Below are 21128 nucleotides of genomic sequence, written 5' to 3'. Positions count from 1 at the left end.
AGCCATATCTAAACCTCTCCTTGATAACAGTCACATAGAATGCTGTCTCATATATTACAAATTACAAATTTTTAAAGATAAAAACTAATGATGGTTTATTTCTGTTTCAATTTCTTCATTATCTTAACTGGCTCACCTGATAAGTGGTAAAATGAGACTTCATTATCTTAACTGGCTCACGTGATAAGTGGTAAAATGAGAGATTTTTGTGCTACAGATAGTGTTTGGGAGGGATGGGTTATTTAGGGGAGATTTTGAAGTCTGTTCCTGGATTAATATTCTTTCAGGTTGAAAAATGCTTCTCCAGAAGATGTGGAATATTATAATTGCCAGCAAGAACTTACAGATGATCTACATAAGCAATATCAAATAGTGGAGCGAATAATTGGTTAGTAATAAATGATTCTAATTAAACTTTTATCTTTCCATGCTTGAAATCATCTGAAAAAACCTTAAATTTACTACTTAAACATCAAATACAGTAGCTTACTCTTACTATAATAGAGTATTGTAAACCAGATGACTAATTTTTACTTGTGTAGTTTTTACCGAGAATTATTCCTTGGATAAGATTCAATGTAAAAAAAATAAATAAATACCTGATTTATCTCACAGCTCATTCCAATCAAAAGTCTGCAGCTGGTTATCCTGATTATTATTGCAAATGGCAGGGCCTTCCATACTCAGAGTGCAGCTGGGAAGATGGAGCTCTCATTTCCAAAAAGTTTCAAGCGTGCATAGATGAGTATTTTAGCAGGAATCAGTCAAAAACCACTCCTTTTAAAGATTGCAAAGTGAGTATTGTTTAACTTTTTTAATTGAAAATGTATTTATGCATCATAAATATTTGTAAACCCAAATAGAGAGTTGGATCCTGATTTCAGATAGGCTGAGGGAGAGAACTGCTTGGTTGGTAGGCCTTATAGGAAATGTTCCTGTAATTGCTGTGTGATTGTAGATGTGGCCCTGGCTTTTAGCCTTGGTGAGTGAAACTGTGTCAGAAAGATGATGAGTTGGTGGTGTTAGTTGTGGGGAGTGGGTTGGGGAAACCAGATAGGGAAAATTCCTTGGAAACGAGATGTGTATGCTTGGTTTAAAAGGTAGGGAGTATTTTCTTTGAAGGTGGGAAAGGAAAAGAGGGATGTAGCCATAAGAAAGTACCCAGAACTACCTTGTCTAATTTAAGACTTTGTATTTAAAGTTATTATTAGTGATAGTTTTGGGATCTATGTACTACTAGAATTTATTTTCTTATTATAAGACTGAATTAAATTCATACTGGTAGTATAGAAATCAGAAATCAAGTAGGAAGTTAAGCCAGTATTAGGGTTTATTTCTAGGTCAGGGCAGTTGCAGTGGTTGAATTAATGAATGTAACATAGCTTTTATTTGTGAAATACTTGAGACCCAAGTATTTCAGCAGGAACTTACTTATCTCCATCCTTTTTTTTTCAAAACAGAGGACAAAACTGTACATTGTTGTTATAGTAAAAGGAAACAGTCTGCTTTGACTGAATCCTCAGATGTATTTTGAGTTATAGAATTTCTGAGCTTGGTGATTTGAGGTGGAATTTCAAAATTTATGATAAAAGCTGAGATTTTCATCTTTTAATATAATTTCTTATATTTAATAATTCTTTATATTAACATTTGTTTCTACTGAAGGTATTAAAACAAAGGCCAAGATTTGTAGCCCTAAAGAAGCAGCCATCCTATATTGGAGGACATGAGGGTTTAGAATTAAGAGATTATCAACTGAATGGTTTAAATTGGCTTGCTCACTCTTGGTGCAAGTAAGTATATTTTCATTTGTCTGTTTGATAATTGAGAGGGTAAAAATTTTACAAATGCAAGATTTGGAAAAGATTTCCACCATTTAAAGAATAAGACTCTTTGGTATTTATATGCAGGTCTTTGAATTTTCTAGTATATAAACAATATTTATTACGTAAGAAGAAAATAGAATGGAGTTTGAGTTTAGCTTGGTTGATTGTTGCAGTATTTAAATAAGTTTTATTGAACTTAAAATCAGAATATATATACATTTCTATTCTACACTAGTCCTGGACTATTTCTCTTCCTCTCAGTTATTTCTAATATCCATTTAGGACTCTATTTTTTTCCCCCTCTCTCCTATGTCCTTTGCTCTCTATTTCTTGGCAACATAGGTGACTCTAGGGTGCATTTTTTTTTTTTAAATTTGAATCTTTATTGCATACATGCTTTTTGTTTTTAACTTTGTAGAGGAAATAGTTGCATACTTGCTGATGAAATGGGCCTTGGAAAAACAATACAGACAATCTCATTTCTGAACTATTTGTTTCATGAGCATCAATTATATGGACCTTTTCTATTAGTCGTACCACTCTCCACTCTCACTTCCTGGCAAAGGGAAATTCAGACATGGGCTTCTCAGATGAATGCTGTGGTTTATTTAGGCGACATTAACAGCAGGAACATGGTAAGTTGTTTCTTCACATATTTAGACATCTAGACATGCTTATCTTTGAGGACAAGTATTTTATTTGTCTTTATAGTCCTAGTTTTTAGCATAGAACTTACTACAGAGTTCTCAATATATGTTTAATTGGCTGTAATAAAAACCAATTTTGGGTTTTGTGTTACTTTATATATAAATTTTTTCCTGTCGTTCTTATGGAAAGTTTCAAATATACATGAACGCAGATAGAAGAGTATTAATAAACCTCCATGTGCCCATCTCCAGCTTCACAGTTTTAACTCATTTTCAGTTGTGTTCCATCTGTACCTCTACATGGTAATTTCCTCCCAGTTGTGAAGCAAACTTCAGACATATTTCATCCGTAAATGTTGAGTTAATCACTTGCCTTTTGTTAAATGAGAACTTCCTTCAGTGAAAAACGTATGTTAAAAACATGTCTGCTTTATTTTTTATAGAAGGTTTTGATATATTGTATTTATATTTTATTTATGATAAGATCAATGTAGCTTGTTGGACTATATAAAGAATGATTAAAAACAATTTTATTACATAAACATATATGCCTAAGGTTGCGTGTATTTTGAATCAGTTTTATTTTAGATATTCAAGTAAAAGTATACTTTTCATAATATTTGTTTTAAAATTGTGTTTTAAATTTCTTGATAGATAAGAACTCATGAATGGATGCACCCCCAGACCAAACGGTTAAAATTTAATATACTGCTAACAACTTATGAAATTTTATTGAAGGATAAGGTGTGTATTACCTGTGTTTTTTCTGTTTGGTGTATATCTGTTTTTCTTTTACCATATGTTGTGGATAGGATGAGAAGATAACTTAAATCAGGGGTCAGCAAACTACGGCCTGTGGGTCAAGTCTGGCTTTTTTTTTTTTTTTTTTGTGAGGAGGATCAGCCCTGAGCTAACATCCATGCCAGTCCTCCTCTTTTTGCAGAGGAAGACTGGCCCTGAGCTAACATCTATTGCCAATCCTCCTCCTTTCCCCCACTCCTTTTCTCCCCAAAGCCCCAGCAGACAGTTGTGTGTCATAGTTGCACATCCTGCTAGTTGCTGTATGTGGGATGCCCCCTCAGGATGGCCCGACAAGCGGTGCGTCTGTGCGCGTCCGAGATCTGAACCCAGGCCGCCAGTGGTGGAGCGTGCACACTTAACGGCTAAGCCACAAGGCCGGCCCCCTGGCTTATTTTTTAATGACTTTTGAACTAAGAATGATTTTTACATTTTTAAAGGGTTATAAAGACAAAGAATAGGTGACAGAGACTACCACACATTTGTCTGCAAAGCCTAAAATATTTATCATCTGGCTCTTTACAGAAAAAGTTTGCCAACTCCTGACTTATATGAAACTAGTCTGGTGTAGTTACTGTTGATTTGTAAGGTCTTTAAAGAGTAAGAAGATACTTAGGATTAAGCTACCACTGGGTGAAGCGCTGTGTGCTAAGTGCTTTGTAGCTACTGTCTTATTTAGTTCTTCCTAATTAACACTGCAAGTAAATCCCATCTGCCTTATAATGTATCACTATCTTTACTTTGTTGGAAAGAAAAATCAAGTCTCAGAGGTTGATGAATTTGCCTAAGGTCATACAACTATTAAGTAGCAGAATCAGGCCTGTCTCTGTTTTAAGTCAGAGACCCATGTTTATATATTGGAGATGTACAGTTCATTAAAATCATACAGTGAATTATACCTACTCTTGGAGTGAGACACTGTTCCAAATTTATATCATATTTTCTCCAAATTGACATTAATAGAGACTTCTACTGGGCTTAAGCTAAAAATCTTTTGTAAAAATTTTAAATGATACTATTATTTCTCTTCCTTTATTTTCATTGTGTAAGCTGGCAAAAACTTGTCACTTGATATTATGTTTTGTTTTTTAATGGCTAAGTTAGTAATGGAAAGAATTTTATATTGCATGTTGAGTTACTTGATTTGAGGATTCCAGTAAATCTTGAAATAATATATAATTTTTATTTGAAAATGAGACAAAAGTTTGTCTTTAATTTGCCTCATTTTAATAATTTGAATTCATGTCAAACGGGAAGGCTAAATTTGAATTCTGTTTTTCTCTCAAAATATTAACTATGTTCTGTTCATTTTAAGGCATTCCTTGGAGGTCTGAATTGGGCATTTATAGGTGTAGATGAAGCACATCGATTAAAGAATGATGACTCTCTTCTGTATAAAACTTTAATAGACTTCAAGTCCAATCACCGTCTCCTTATCACTGGAACTCCTCTACAAAACTCCCTCAAAGAGCTTTGGTCTTTGCTACATTTCATTATGCCAGAAAAGTAAGATAAATTTGGATATACAATTTTAATGTTAATTATGTATGCTAAGTTTAGCAGGAAAATAATTAGTGTAGATAATAAGGTCAGTAAGAGGTTTTAATGCCCTAAAACATTGGACGACAGATTATTAAAAACTTAAAAAAAAAGAAATGGGATGGAATATTTCATATATATAGTATTTTAATTTTTCAATTTTGTAAGTAAACAAGCGAGTCATGTGTAATGAGTTCCAACAGTTGATTTTGCCATTGTTTAAAATATACCTTGCTTGAAAAACTGACCAGTATCATTCTTAGTATTTAACAGTAGTAGTAACAACAGTAACAAGGTGCTGGTAATCCCATTTGCTAAATGAGGAAAACTAGACTAGATAAGGATAACTTGTCCAATGTCACATACATATTCTCTTTCAGTAGATTCAGAACTTTAGAATTATATTCTTTGAGAAATATTTTAGTGATAATTACTCCCATATTTGAAACTACTTCATCTTTATTTAACACAAGGAGAATCATAATTTTTATAAAACAACTCCTTATATTTCACCTTATGTAGATGTATAATGGATTTCTTGGGAAGGATAGTTATTAGAAGTGACTAATTTTAGCTAATTTTTTTCCTAAAAATCTGTATTTTGTGTTTACATATGACTACCCTGAAAAATCTCATATGCAATTTGACTTTTTTCAGTGATTCTTTCATTTTCTTAAATTTTTAAGGTTTTCTTCCTGGGAAGATTTTGAAGAAGAACATGGCAAAGGCAGAGAATATGGTTATGCAAGCCTCCACAAGGAGCTTGAGCCGTTTCTGTTACGCAGAGTTAAGAAAGATGTGGAAAAATCTCTTCCTGCCAAGGTTGAGCAGATTTTAAGAATGGAAATGAGTGCTTTACAGAAACAATATTACAAGTAAGCTGTAAACAGAGCACATGTTCTGAACATTTAATTCTAAATAACCGCTCTGTCCTTGTCTCATTGAGGTCTGTTTCCCTTGACATCTTCCCCCAACCCCCCCCAATTAGGGTCTTGGAGCAGTAACAATTCTATTTTTTTTAAAGATTTTATTTATTTATTTATTTTTAACCCCCAAAGCCCCAGTAGATAGTTGTACGTCATAGCTGCAGATCCTTCTAGTTGCTGTATGTGGGACGCGGCCTCAGCATGGCTGGAGAAGCAGTGCGTTCGTGCGCACCCGGGATCTGAACCCGGGCCACCAGCAGCGGAGTGCGCGCACTTAACCACTAAGCCACGGGGCCGGCCCGAAGTAACAATTCTTGAATTTTAGAATAGGTTTATTCCATGGCATATTGGGGCAAGAGAGATTTAATGGCGTGTCCAAAATCATGGGTGACATAAGACTAAATAATTTATCTTCTAACATATCATTAACTGCTTTTCTCTATTTCATGCTCTGTTATCTTATAGAGGGTTTCTTTTAAGTGTTAGGATTTCCATGATACTAAGGCATTATTATGTAATTATGATAATTATGTAATTGACTGATAGAGGTAGAGACCAGAAAAAGAAACTTAGAACAAAACATTAGGCTCCTTTGCTTTTTACTAGACCCCCTTGCTATATTCATAAATCATGTGTGTCAGATCTATATAGTAACACTTCAAAGAATCAAAAAAAATCTGTATTAATATCTATTTAAACATTTAATTGCATAAAATGCACTGTTATGTTGAATTCTCACCTATTTTGTGGTAAAATCTGTAAGTGCATTTAAAAAAATACATTTATTGCATAAATTTTAGGTTTTTATTATGGAAAATTTCAAACATACGAAGAGAGAATAATACAGTAAATCCCATCATTTAGCTAAGTTTTCAACTTATATTTTGTCTCTAGCCATCCCCACTTCTCCCACCCCCTGTCATTTTGAGGCAAATCAGAGATATAATTGTTTCAAGTCACTTCAAAGATTAACCCTGTAAAAAGGAAGAAAATAAAAGATGGTAGAAGACAAAGTAGATCTTGGTGAAAGGCAATGTTATGTATAGTTCAGAGTAATTTTATTACTCTGATAATTTTATTATCCACCAATAATTTTTTTATACGTTGCATATGTATCCTGTAATTGTAATTTAAAGAAGGCAGTGTGGCTAAACGAGGTATCCTCATGAGGTTTCTTTTTGGTCTGTGCGTTAGCTGCCTAATGTGAAATTTGTAGGAAGGTTAAGATAGATAATACAATTGACCATTTTAAAGTAAATTTTGGGGGAAAAGCATTAATACACTATACTCACTCTGTTACATTAAACATTTACTGTGTTTAGTTAATGGTTCAGATAACAAGTTTTGAGTTTTCCTCAGTCTTGTGAACAAGGTTTGGTCCATTGTTGTGAACTTCATAATGGTGTGATTTTGCTTTGGTGCTTGATTATTAATTAGTTTTAGAATTCATCCTGGTAGTTGTTCCGCTAAACATCATTTTCATGATTTTTTTTTGTTTAAACAGATGGATATTAACTAGGAATTACAAAGCCCTCAGCAAAGGTTCCAAGGGCAGTACCTCAGGCTTTTTGAACATTATGATGGAGCTAAAGAAATGTTGTAACCATTGCTACCTCATTAAACCACCAGATAATAATGAATTCTATAATAAACAGGAGGCCTTACAAGTAAGGATTTTAAAATATTGTTACTTTATGGTAAAGCAAAATTCTAGATATTTTCATTTCAGTTATAACTGAAAATGGCACAGTGCTTTAATATATTGGTTAGGGGTTCTCTTTGGTTCGTGGTATATTTAAATAATGGTGTTCATTATTTTTTAGTCTTTATAAAAAAAAAGCCTTTAAAATTTTAAATTATCTACTTAATTATTTTGATCATTTTTCTAAAAATGGGTCTCTCTAACCATAGACTGTCATAATTTATCCAGCAAAAATCCCTTAGTGTATTCTTAATTGTGAAAAAAATTCACTAATAGTGATTATGCTGAATTCATGGTAGGGCATATGGTGGTCTTAAGAAAGACCTCTTGACCTCAGATCTTACCCTTCCTATCACTTCTGGAAGACAGATGAGAAGTGTGAAGAAGGCACAGTTGCCGTCCAGCTTCCTTAGTGCTTTGAAGTGCTAGGACCAGTGACTGATGTGTATAATTTAGAAGACATTTTCTTACTCTTTTAAAACCTTTGATTGTTTAGTTGCTGCTTTTTTCAATGTATTGTTTTTTCAGCTGAGATTTTTGGAGAAATAGTGTAATAACTAGCAAATAGAGTAAAAGAGTGCTTTTTTCCCCTCCTAAAAATACAACAAAAACGTAGGCGCTAAATGGCAAGGAAAATTTTAGCTTAAGTCATAAAGCAAAGCAATAAAGGTCCTAGGAAATTTTGTAAGGTGAAATAAACTTTTCCAACATCATGAAAATTTAAAATCTCAATTTAAAATAATTAAACGGAAGTGTTGTGAGGCATTTGTTTCATTTGATTGTTTCTTTTAACATGTTATAACAGTTGTAATTTATTGTTTCCTTAGCACTTAATCCGTAGTAGCGGAAAATTGATTCTTCTTGACAAGCTGTTAATTCGCCTAAGAGAACGAGGCAATAGAGTTCTTATTTTTTCTCAAATGGTGCGGATGTTAGATATACTTGCAGAGTATTTGAAATATCGTCAATTCCCCTTTCAAGTAAGCATTTCATTTTCTTTTTTGTTGATTTAAATTTCATCTAATTCCTGAGCATGTTCTACAAAATTACTTTTGAAATTCTTTTGTAAATGAACTATAGACTTTCATATAAACTGTACTTTTCTTTTAAGAAAATATATCTGTTTAAAAAAATTTTGTCATTGTTCCCTTTTTTTCTTCTTGACCTTAAGTTTTGATTTTCTTTTAATTCTATATTTCTTTTCTGTGCTCAAATCTAAAGGGACAGCGTTAGGTATTAGGCTTTAGTCTGAGGAAGAAAAAAGAGCAATGCTTGTGAATGTTATCAGGCCTGTTGCAGATTCTGAAGATTTATGTGCTCATAATTATTCTAATGCATAGTTTGCTGAATAAAACTAGATGACTTTAGGGAAGATACTAAAGACCAAAATGGGCTTATATTTCATCTATTCAGTATTTATTTTGAAATTCATTCAATATAAAGTTCCTATGGATGAGTTTTTAATGTTAAAGTCAGGTGCTAGTTTCAGTACTTTACATCTAATAATTTATTTAATCCTTACAGCAATGTTATGAACAGTGCCTGGAACATAGTGAACATAGTATATACAGCTAGTAAGTGATGTATATTTAGTGCAGGCAGTGAAATAGAGGTAGAATTATAATGATGAACCTCAGCACACATAATCCCTGCTCTGTTAGAGCTTATAACCTGGTGTGGGATATAGATATTAAGCAAGTAATTACAAATAAATGTAACATTACAACTCTGGTAAGTGCTGTGAAGGACAGGTGTTTGGTGATATCAACATGATTGAGAAATATGTAGTCATCTAGAGGAAAAAGTAGAAAGAGTACCACTGTTTGATTTTTTTTTTTAAACAGCTTTATTGAGATGTAATTTCCATTCTATGCGGTTCATCCATTTAAAGTGTACAATTCCGTGGTTTTTAATATATTCATAGATATGTGCCACCATCACTACAGTCAATTTTAGAATGTCTTCATTACCTCAAAAAGAAACAGTACCCTTTAACTATCACCCTTTGTCCTCCCATCTTCACCCCAGCCGTATGTTGGTTTGTTTTTAGATAAGCAACAGTTCTCTGCCCCAATCCCCTCTCACTCCCCAGAGAGAATCATTTTTAACATTCTTTTTGTTTAGATCATGCCTCAATAATTGATATGTCACTATTGTTTAAAAATTTTTACTAATTGCAATTTTTAGTGAAAAAGGAACAGCACTATGTAAAATTTTTTTTGATATTGGACATTTGTTTTAGCTAATGTTTAGTAAGCACTTGATATATGTCAGGCACTGTGCTGTGTTTTACTCTGTTCTCTCACTGCATCCTCTGTATTCTATGAAGGAAGTACTACTATTAGCCCATTTACTGAGGAGGAAACTGACAAGAAGAAAAGTCAAATCACTTGCCCAAGGCATCCATGAATACTCAAGACACTCAGATGTGGGCTATTTGACTAGAGCCCATGGTGCCCCAAATCAGTGATTTTCACTGCTTAACCAGAGGTCTTTTGCTGGACCCCTCCCTCAGAGTTTGATTCAGTAGGTCTGGGATGGGGCTCAATAATTTGCATTTTTAAGTTCTCAGGTAACACCTATGCTGTTGCTCCAGTAACCACACTGGACTTGATCAGTGTTTTTTAAACTGTGGGCTGTAACCTATTAATGGATCTGGGAATCAGTTTAATGGGTTGTACCAGTATTTTAAAAAAATGAAATAGATTGTAAAATATTGAGGGTGTATCTCAGTACATTGCGTCATGAAACTTGCTTTGGGTGTATAGCTGTGTACTCATTCACATGTAAAATGTATTTCTCACCCTGATTCTCAGACAGAATGACAATGGTGCCGTTATTTACTATTAGGGAAAGCAGTGCTGGTGGTTAAGAGCACAGGCTCTGGAGATAGAATGCCTGGGCATTGTTTTTCTGCCTACCTTCTATTCTCAACAGTCTTAGCCAAAGCAGTGCTCCGGTTTCATATTTACTTAATTTTGTAATTGATTTTACTTCCTTTTCAAATTTTTGATAGTGTAATATACATTAATTGAATGTATTTTATTCTAGAGATTAGATGGATCAATAAAAGGGGAGCTGAGGAAACAAGCTCTAGATCATTTTAATGCTGACGGATCAGAGGTATGAATGCTTTTAAAATTGTAAATAAATTGTTTTAGTCATTTTAGTCATACTTGTAGTTTGTTAAAAAAAAAAGTCTTATTGGTGCTAGCCAGTTTTGATTTGCAAGTGAGGTTTTTAAATCAGTATTCTATGTTAATTCTGAAGAATTTTACCCTTTCTTATGAATACTTTTTCAGCATAGGACAGTTAATTTGCTTCAAACTAAATTAGCCCACTTTCATTTAGAATTATTTTTGAATTTGGGGGTTATTATTTCCATATATATTTGTATTTTGGAGTCTTGTTGATCAGTTTTACTAGAGGTTTATATATTTTATTAGTATTTTTAAAAAGTACCTTTCAGTTTTGTTGATAAAATACTTTTTAAATTCAAAAAATCAATTGTGAAATTCTCATATTGATCATCCATAGTCACAGTTTAGAAGAATTTAAAAGCATGCCTCTTTATAATTCCTTACAGGATTTCTGCTTTTTGCTTTCCACAAGAGCTGGAGGTCTAGGAATTAATTTAGCCTCTGCTGACACTGTTGTTATATTTGATTCTGATTGGAATCCACAAAATGATCTCCAGGCACAGGCTAGAGCTCATCGAATCGGGCAAAAGAAACAGGTATTTTTTATTCCCCTTATTTTATTCTTTTAGAATCCTTTTTCTGATCAGAAAGTGATTTGGTTTATCCTCCTGGTAAGATCGTTGGAACACAGTCGCATCGCTATTTAACAGATAGGATACTGAGAAGCTCACATTTACTAGAATCGTTTGGAAAGTGACAGAACTGAAATAACTATGCTTAAATGGGATCATGCACTCTCTTTTGATTCTCCTTTCTGTTTACAACTGTAGAGTACAATGTTTTTCATTTACTGTATGAACTTTAAAATGTCTTCATTAAAGAGATTTTACTTAGTGTGTTGCTACCAGTTTGTTAGCCTTTTTTCTTATCCATGTGTCCACAAGATTCTCCATGCGAAAAAACCATTCTCATTTTGTAGTTTTGGTACAGCTCTCTCGAATAGGCCTTAAGAAAAACCATCTGTCATCTTTTTTTTTTTTTCTTTTTTTCTTGAGAAAGATTAGCCCTGAGCTAACATCTGATGCCAATCCTCCTCTTTTTGCTGAGGAAGATTGACCCTGGGCTAACATGCCCATCTGCCTCTATTTTATATGGGACACCACCACACCATGGCTTGACAAGCTGTGCATTGGTGCACACCTGGGATCTGAACCTGCGACCCCTGGGCCGCCAAAGTGGAGCGTGCACACTTAACTGCTACGCCACCGGGCTGGCCCCCATCTGTCATCCTTTTAATGCCTTGGTCCTTGTATTTTAATTCATTTACCTCCGTTTAAAGTAGTGCTGCTCAAACTTCTCCAAAGCAGGAGATATGAACAAGTAGCACAAAAAGGCTTGAGCACATTTATATTACCTTTTTATTTTTTTACTTTTTATTTTTTGTGAGGAGATCAGCCCTATGTTAACATCTGCCAATCCTCCTCTCTTTTTGCTGAGGAAGACTGGCCCTGGGCTGACATCTGTGCCCATCTTCCTCCACTTTATGTGGGATGCCGCCATAGCATGGCTTGCCAAGCAGTGTGTCGGTGTGCGCCCGGGATCCGAACCGGCGAACCCCGGGCTGCCGCGGTGGAGCGTGCGCACTTAACTGCTTGCGCCACTGGGACGGCCCCTGTATTACCTTTTTAAACCTTCATATTTTCTACTGAAAAATATATCCATAATTTAAAGCTAAAGAAATGTTTTACCCAAATAATTCTCATAAAACTGTGTCTCATCAGGAATGTATCTTACTTCTTCCTATAATTTTTTTCTATTCTGGAACAACACTGCATACCCCTAAGTGAAAGCTTATATTTAGAGTAGTGCTTCTTAACTTCATCAGACCCAGAACCCCTTTTTATGACAGCTATTTTTAGAACCCTCTTTTCTGTCTTGAAATGAATACAAGTAATTTGAAAAGTCAGTCTAATGCCCTAATTTAGGTTAAAAAAAAGAGTTCTTTTCATATAATATATATTTCAATATATATGACTATACTGGGATATAAAGAATAAGTTTAGGGGCCGGCCCAGTGCGGTAGCAGTTAAGTTCGCGTGCCCCACTTTGGCGGCCCAGGGCTCGCAGGTTCAGATCCCAGGCACAGACTGACGCACTGCTTGTCAAGCCATCCTGTGGCTACGTCCCATATAAAGTAGAGGGAGATGGGCACAGATGTTAGCTCAGGGCTAATCTTCCTCAGCAAAAAGAGGAGGATTGGCATCAGATGTTTGCCTCAGGGCTAATCTTTCTCACACACACACACACACACACACACACACACACACACAAAGAATAAGTTTAGAGTTGAGGGAATAAGAGCAGGACTCATTCTGTATAAGAAGTACAAAGGAAGGAAAGAGCCAGAGGTGTATTGGTGCTTAAGAGAATAAAAATTAGTATTAGGTTAGATAATAGGAGACTTATTTATACATTATAAAGAGAGGGAAACTTGAAGTAGGGATGACAACATGCCAAGATAAATTATAGACTATCAAAGAGGAGAAAGTGAGGAAATATGATATTCTCACAGGTGAGCTGGGCCTAATGTATATGTGAAGAGTTAAAATATCCCCATATAATGCATGAGATTGGGAATAGTGATTAACTGCACTGAACGGATACATCCTATATTGAAATTTTCAACACATGGCTAGACTTATATTTCATTTATACTATTTAAAGACCTCAGCCACCACATTTTCTAGTAAGTGGTAGAAAATAGAGGATACATTAGGAAAAGAACCAGCAAGACAAGATACTAGAGAAGATTGTGTGGTACACCTGGGAAGAGTATCTGAAAAAAATCAGAAAATAATGGCAATACAGGTTTTTTACTGTTAACGTTAAACAAAATTTTTTTTTAAAGATAGGCATGGTATAAATATGAAATGGGTTTTTATTATTAATGGTTGTTGATACATTCCTTATTATTTCATTATTGATGAAATATAGTAAGATTCCTATGCTTCGTGTACCTGCTGTTTTAGTAGTATTTGGTTCTAAATCTGACAAAAGGAGTCTCAGATCTCATATTAAATATTTGCATTCAACAACTACAAAATGATTAGTTGTAGATGATTAATACAAATGAGTTTTATTGGTGACACTAATAACTATAAGCATTTGGAAATAACTTTTGATAGAGATCCAAATAAAGCAATATCCAATTATCTACTCATTTACACCATAGTTGTAAGTAGGTACATAGTACACCATACCACAGTTGGAATCCTGAAAAAAATTAGTATATATTGTAACTTTGTAAAAATGCTTTGTGTTTATATTAAAATGGAGTTATAATTTAGACTCAAGATAATTTAAAAAAGGTTTTTAAAAATCATTTGAAAGACTGGAAAGATAGAGAATAATTTTTCATTGTGACAGAATGTCCAGTTTAATGTAAAATGTCTAGTATTGGAGGTCCCTGCACTCTAAATGCTGGTAAGCCCACCTAATTGTTGTGACAACTGGAAATGTTCCTATAAATTTTCAAAATAACCCTGTATGATAGTGCTGTTTGATACAGAACCTAGACTGACCTTGAGAAATAGGGCAGAAATACTACACATCAATTTTTGTCTATTTTGGAAAGCTTTGTTTTAATGAAGGGCATTGTCGTTAACTTAGGGAGTGGTTCATAGAATTTTGGATTATGTGGAATGATGAAACATTAATCAGAATTGAGGCAACTGGTATAAGGTTGTTTTAAGTTTACCATTTTTTCCCTTTTTTCTCAGCTTTAAAAAGATAATTTAAATATTATTGTCATTTCCTTTAAAAAAAGGAAAAGAAGCAAGTAAAGTCTTCTAACCAAAACGTAAGAAGGAGGAACATACCCTCAAAATAATCTTTAAATTGAAGAAACTTAGCTTTAAACATTGCTATATGTTTTTTTATTTTCATTTTGCTTTTGACTAGTGAAAACTTCATGTAAGATAAGCTTCAGTCTATGTACCAATATTTGGACGCTTCAGATTAGCAAAACAAATCATTTTTACTGCATTGTATGTTTCATCACATGTATCTTTACAGGTGAATATTTATCGTCTAGTTACGAAGGGATCAGTTGAAGAGGATATTCTTGAAAGGGCCAAAAAGAAGATGGTTTTAGATCATCTTGTGATTCAAAGAATGGACACAACTGGGAAGACAGTACTACACACAGGTTCTGCCCCCTCAAGGTAGTTACTTGACTATAAAAAAATGTCATTTTAGAATCATACTATACTCATTTCTCTGAAATGTTACATACAGTGAGTAGATCATTGAAGTACTATGTTTAGTGTTGTAATTTTTTAAAGCACTGGACTAATTTCTAGTCAGAGGCATATGTTCAGTACCTGGTTTCACCACTCTAGTCGTGTAATCTTAGGGGAAATCCCTTTAACTTCTAGGCTTCAAGTTCTTTAGTTTTAAAATAAGTATACAAATAATACTTCACCTATCTATGTCATATAACTGTTGTAAAGGTGACTATGTCAGTAATTAATAAAAGTGCTATGTTAAATGTTAAATTTTTAACTGTCATTATTAAGTATTTTTGTTTTTCCTGATTTTAGTTCTACTCCTTTCAATAAAGAAGAGTTATCAGCCATTTTAAAGTTTGGTGCTGAGGAACTTTTTAAGGAACCTGAAGGAGAAGAACAAGAGCCCCAGGTAAAAAAAAAAAAAAAAACTTGCCTCAAAATGTGCCGTGTATTTAAACTATATTTAAGTATAAAGTATACTAACTTTAAAATATATTAAAGTATATTTAAAATAAAGATTTCTTTCTAATTATAGGAAATGGATATAGATGAAATCTTGAAGAGGGCTGAAACTCATGAAAATGAACCAGGCCCTTTAACTGTAGGAGATGAATTACTTTCCCAGTTCAAGGTAGATTTTCTTTTTCTTTTTAATTTTTCTTTATAATTATGTCAATTGAGAGGGACTGATTTTTTTTTTTTGTCATTAAGTATTTTATTAACTCTTTTCTTTCTTTAAGCACAATCAGCAAGATAATTTTTAAACAAAAATGTTTAACATTTTTGTCTTAAAATTTGCTATGGTGTATAAAAATGTTTCTCCCTTATTCTGACAAACCAGTAGCAACCTGATTTGAAAGGGACCAAATCATTTATGAATAGTTAGGTTTAGTGGGATGGAAAGTGCTGTTATTTCCTAATTAACACCTAGAATAGTGCTTGGCAGATAGCATGTCCTCAAATATTTGAGTAAAGATTGAATATGATCTTTTACTTAGATTTCCACAACTCAAGGCTTTTAGCTGATTTTTATTGGAGCAGTTTTTGACTTTAAATTAATTGAAACGTTATCACGACTAAGAAAACTCAAGTAAATCAGTCAAATTAAGCAATAAGGTCCTATTAATACTAATAAACACCCCTGGATTGGTGAGGGTTAAAAGGTTGCAAGGAGTCGTGAAGCAACACAAGTCAGCCGACCACGTAGAGTAAGTTGTGTGCCAATTGTTTAGTATAAAGAAGCAAGTTGCCTCTATATCCTAGCCATTTTCTACTAACTGAGGTTTTTAAGGATCAATTCAATTTATGTCATTTGTTCATTGAACAAATTTTTGTTGAGCACCTCTGTCGTGCCATGCACAGGGGATACAGCAGTGAGTAAAAAAACTTTTATAATTTAAATGGATCACTCTGGCTGCAGGGGGGGATATATTGTAGAGGGGCAAGAATTGAAGCAGAGAGATAAATTAGAAGACTATTTTAGTAATCCTGGTGAGAGGTGAAGGTTTCTGGAACTGGCACTTATTCTGAGTGTGATTTAATTAACTCTTTTTCTTTTCATCAAGTTATACTACTTGCTTTTAATTGGACTAACTGGCAATTTGAAAAAAGTCACTGAAAAGTTAACTAGAGTAAATGTAGATTATTTTTATACCAGTGAGTTGATACTCATACATAGCTGCCTTTAAGGCTATTATCACATTTAAATAACAGACATCAGAGAACAAACACTGCATTTTCAGCCCCGTTCCTTACGTAGGATAAGCCTAGTTTCCTTGTCTTCATCCAGTTAACTATAAGTTTTAATGTGCTGGTATTGGCAGTTAGCTTTAATGAATGTTTTCTTTATACCATACTTGCACAGTTCTGCACAGTTCCTTGAATGTATTATCTTATTTAATCCTTACAGAAGTTAATGTGCTGTTACTATCCTCTTTTTTTAGAGATAAAGAAACTAGGGCTTAGGGAACGTAAATAAATTTATCTGTGGTCTCAGAGCTCCTATGTTTTGTCAGTAGCTGTTTAGGTACTATTTTTATAATTGTAAAAATAAGAATATTGGATTGTTCTACAGCACTTGGTAGTTAATGGTGTGATAATTGCTGCGGAAGGGGATTTAGCATGTTACTACTATAAATTACTTTGTTGTTGTTCTGTTAACTTCCTGTAGTTCTGTTGTAGTAATAATTTTGTTGAGCAGCAAGGCAAAAGAGAATCATTCTTGGAAGAGAATTCTTAGAAGTCATTTGATTTGATCTACTTTGACCTAATGAAGAAATGAACTCAGATAGTTTAGCAGTCATATTTGGTGTAATCCATAGTCATATTCATTATCCTGAGGATATTTAAGTTTTATTGTCTTATTCTGGTATGCCACTTCCGCCCCCCTAAAAAAGAAAAATATAATTAAAGGATGAGTTCTTCAATACTTATTCTGTTAAAATTCTGGAATTTATCAGGTTGCCAACTTTTCAAATATGGATGAAGATGACATTGAGTTGGAACCCGAAAGAAATTCAAAGAATTGGGAAGAAATCATTCCAGAAGATCAAAGAAGACGATTAGAAGAGGAAGAAAGACAAAAAGAACTTGAAGAAATTTATATGCTCCCAAGAATGAGAAACTGTGCAAAACAGGTGACTTTTTATTTAAAAGATATTTCTGTAATGTAAGAGTATTCACACCTGTGCTGGTCTTTTTTTGTTTATGAGAGCTATTGGTCCACTGTTTTCTTGTAATGTCTTCATCTGATTTGATAATGCTTGCCTCATAAAATGAGTTGGAAAGTATTCCTTCCTCTTCTGTTTTTGGGAAGAGATTGTGTAGAATTGGTATTATTTCTTCATTAAATGTTTGGCAGTATTTGTCAAGGAAACCGTCTAGGCCTGGAGTTTTCTTTGTTAGAAGATTTTTTAACTACAACTTCAATTTCTTTTGTAAATATAGAACTATTCAGAATATCTATTTCCTGAGTGAGTTTGATAGTTTGTTTCTTTTAAGGAATTTGTCCATTTTATCTACATTGTTGAATTTATGGGCATAAAGTTTTTCATAATATCCCCTTATCCTTTTAGTGTCTATTGAATATTTAGTGATTCCCCTCTTTTCATTCCTAATATTGGTAATATTTTTCTTGATCATCCTAGCTAGAGGTTAATTTTACTCTTCTTTTCAGAGAACCACCTTTTGTTTGCATTGATTTTTTTGTTTTAAATTTCATTGATTTCTGCTCTTTTTAGAATTTCTTCGTTCTCACTTTTGCTTTGATTTGCTCTTTTTTTAGTGTCTTAAGGTGTAAGGTTAGGCCAGTGAATCAAGACCTTCCTTTTCTAATATTAGCATTTAATGCTATAAGTTTCCTTCTAATAAGCACTGCCTTTTCTGAATCTCCTAAATTTTGGTATCTGTTGTGTTTTCATTTTCGTTCATTTCCAGATATTTTCTAATTTCCCTTGTGACTTCCTCTTTGACCCATAGGGTTTTTTTTTGAAAGTGTGTTGTTTAATTTCCAAATATTTCTAGTTTAATTCTGTCATGGTCAGAGAAGCATACCTTATGTGATTTAAATTTTTAAATATTTGTTGATGTTTGTTTTATGGCCCAAATGAACAAAATATCAGACTTTTAAATAATGGTAACAGTGCCATGCCAAACTGTATTGGATCCTGCAGCAAAAGGAAAAAATCTTAATATTAGATTTTTTTGCATTAACTTTTGTTTTTAGAATGTTGCATTACAGGATTATTTGTCTTGATTACTGAGTTTTTTGGTGCCTCCTTAAATTTTGAGTCTGAGGCAAATGTGAGACTTGCCTCACCCTAGTCCTTATCCTGCTACCCTTCCCCCAAGGGTAGAGTTTTTTGCTTTCTTTTTCTACAACCATGTTAAGTCTTCCCCTGTGCCCTAAGTTCAGTAGGTGAGAAGAGTCTGGCAAGGCTTCCTGCCTGTCTCCTCAAAGGTGACTGCTCCCATTCTCCAAGCCTGTCCCCGAAGGAAAGTTTTCTCTCATCTCCCACCCTGCTTCCAGTCTTTGTCATGAACACCTGGTGGAGGTTTGTGGAGAGTTCCTGAGAGCGGGTGCAGGTTCTCCCTGTGTCTTTGGTTCCACACAGGGATCCTATGATCCCTGGAGCACAGGGATCCTATGCTCTCCTGGTAGCTCACACTCAGCCTTTAGAAAATTGTAGCTGGCTTCCTCTTACCTGCTCATATGGTACTTAATGTCTACCATTCGTACTGTTCACAGGTGAGCCAGCATTCAAGTCCCATCTCCTTACAAGTTGCTATGTTTCCTTATATTTTAGACTGCTGGATTGCTTTGTGATTTTGATGTGTTTAAGAAAAGTTATGATATTGCAGATTAGATCTGTTATCAGGGTGGAAGCAATCTACCCACTTTCTACATCCCAGCAGAAATGGAGCCAAATAATGTGTGTTTGGCCTGAAAGTGACCATGTATGTAGTTTCTTGTTGGTGTTTATTTCTTTAAACCCCATAATAGTTTCCTTGTATAGTGCACGGGAAGCACAGCGTTATATTAGATCTTGTGCAAGGATGAGAGGAGATTAGAACGAGGAAGGACTGAATACCATCCTTGACTTTCAATTAGTTTTCAGCATATTAGGAGTTCAGAATATGTACTGATACTTTGGAAAAACTCCCAAGACTTACAGAGAATATGTTGTGATGTATCTGTTAAAGAACTCTAATGGATGTTACATACAAATAGGCCTTTATGTGGGTTCAACTGGCATTTTTTTCTTTTAAATATCTGTCAGCCTAATTAGAGTACCATTAAGTGAATATTTAGAACAGGAAAAAATGACACATAATCAATCTGTCCACCCAGAGGCATCACTAGTAATAATATTTTTATGGTACACATAATTCCAATTTTTTTAAATATATATCATTTGCCAGATTTAATGGAGTCATATTTGGAACTTACTTTCTTCCCTTTGACAGTATATAATGACTGTTAATTATTCTGTACCACACTTTTTAATGGCTTCTCAACTTTCCACTGTATAGATAATTTGTCCATTCTCTTTTTTGATGAACGTTTAGATTGTTTGCAATTTTTTTTTTTTACTTTTATGATATAAATCACTTTTGGCCACTGTTTCTTCACCTTTCTGATCACAGGAAAAATACCTAGGAGTGATGTTGCTAGGTCAGCAGAATGGTAATTTTTAAAGCATTTGATATGATATTGCCAAATTGCCTTCTGTCCCAGTTTAAATACCCAGCAGAGGTGTATGATTATCCATTTTCTGTGCCATCATCAATGTTGGCTGTTATTGCTTAGTTAGTACTGGTAAAGTTGATGGATTACAAAAAGAATTGTATTTCATTGTTACTTCACATTTTAAAAAATTTGTCAGTGAGGTTGCACAATTCTCTGTTTATGTTATTTGATTAATTGCTTGTTAATAACCTTTCTCATATTTTTACAAAAGAACAATGGGTATTTTCCTGCTGTTTTATAAGAATACTTTAAGTATTAAGGCTATTAATGACTGTGACATTAACATGCTATATTTTTCTTTGTTTACTTTGCTTTATAATTTTGTTTATAGATTATTTTTGATATATAGAAGAACATTTGAGTTTCTATTCTGTCAATCTTTTTTTTTATAGTATTTTTTTTGCTGTTACAATAGAAGCCTCTTTAAGCTAAATGTTTTGTTTTCAAATTCCAGATTAGTTTCAATGGAAGCGAAGGGAGGCGCAGTAGAAGTAGGAGATACTCTGGATCTGATAGTGATTCAATGTCAGAAAGAAAAAGGCCAAAGAAACGTGGAAGACCACGGACTATCCCTCGAGAGAATATTAAAGGATTTAGTGATGCAGAAATTCGGCGGTAAGATGATTTAAGACCACTTTACTTCAACTTATTTTTTAATAAGAGGTTGGAACTAAAATGTAGAAATCCAATAATTTTCTAAGATTAAGATGAAAGTTTTAGAGGAGGCAAATATATGATAATTTTATAGGGATTGGGTGGTTCTCCTTTTGGGTGTTCATTATAACTGTGAGAAAAAACAAGCTTGGCGTCTAATCTTTGCACATTATTTATTTATTATTAACCTATTTAGACAGGTAAATTTTTTTGGTTTTATTAATGTGGTTCAGAGTAGTGGCCTTTTTGAATAATGAATATTTATTTCAATACGTTAAATTTAATTATTAAAAATTCTCACTATATTTATGACTCCCAACATTACTATTTTTATGTGAGAATAGTTTCATATTTTCCTA

At 33.7% G+C, this 21128-nt stretch overlaps 1 protein-coding gene across 2 annotated transcripts in view; it reads left to right on the top strand.

Annotated features, from left to right (window-relative positions):
* The window catches only part of CHD1 (chromodomain helicase DNA binding protein 1), a 77735-nt gene that overhangs the window by 33876 nt on the left and 22731 nt on the right, over positions 1–21128 (top strand). For both annotated transcript variants that reach the window (XM_058535141.1, XM_058535100.1), the window contains exons 9-24: positions 288–388; positions 616–794; positions 1666–1793; positions 2245–2461; positions 3128–3217; positions 4587–4777; positions 5497–5685; positions 7241–7403; positions 8266–8418; positions 10490–10561; positions 11025–11174; positions 14653–14801; positions 15180–15276; positions 15403–15498; positions 17327–17503; positions 20570–20730. In XM_058535141.1, the coding sequence (XP_058391124.1) occupies positions 288–388; positions 616–794; positions 1666–1793; positions 2245–2461; positions 3128–3217; positions 4587–4777; positions 5497–5685; positions 7241–7403; positions 8266–8418; positions 10490–10561; positions 11025–11174; positions 14653–14801; positions 15180–15276; positions 15403–15498; positions 17327–17503; positions 20570–20730 (2313 nt within the window). The remainder of the gene's footprint in view (positions 1–287; positions 389–615; positions 795–1665; positions 1794–2244; positions 2462–3127; positions 3218–4586; positions 4778–5496; positions 5686–7240; positions 7404–8265; positions 8419–10489; positions 10562–11024; positions 11175–14652; positions 14802–15179; positions 15277–15402; positions 15499–17326; positions 17504–20569; positions 20731–21128) is intronic.

Source organism: Diceros bicornis, chromosome 1, assembly GCF_020826845.1.
Source record: "Diceros bicornis minor isolate mBicDic1 chromosome 1, mDicBic1.mat.cur, whole genome shotgun sequence".
Taxonomy (NCBI): domain Eukaryota; kingdom Metazoa; phylum Chordata; class Mammalia; order Perissodactyla; family Rhinocerotidae; genus Diceros; species Diceros bicornis.
This window is presented reverse-complemented; position numbering and strand designations above follow the sequence as displayed.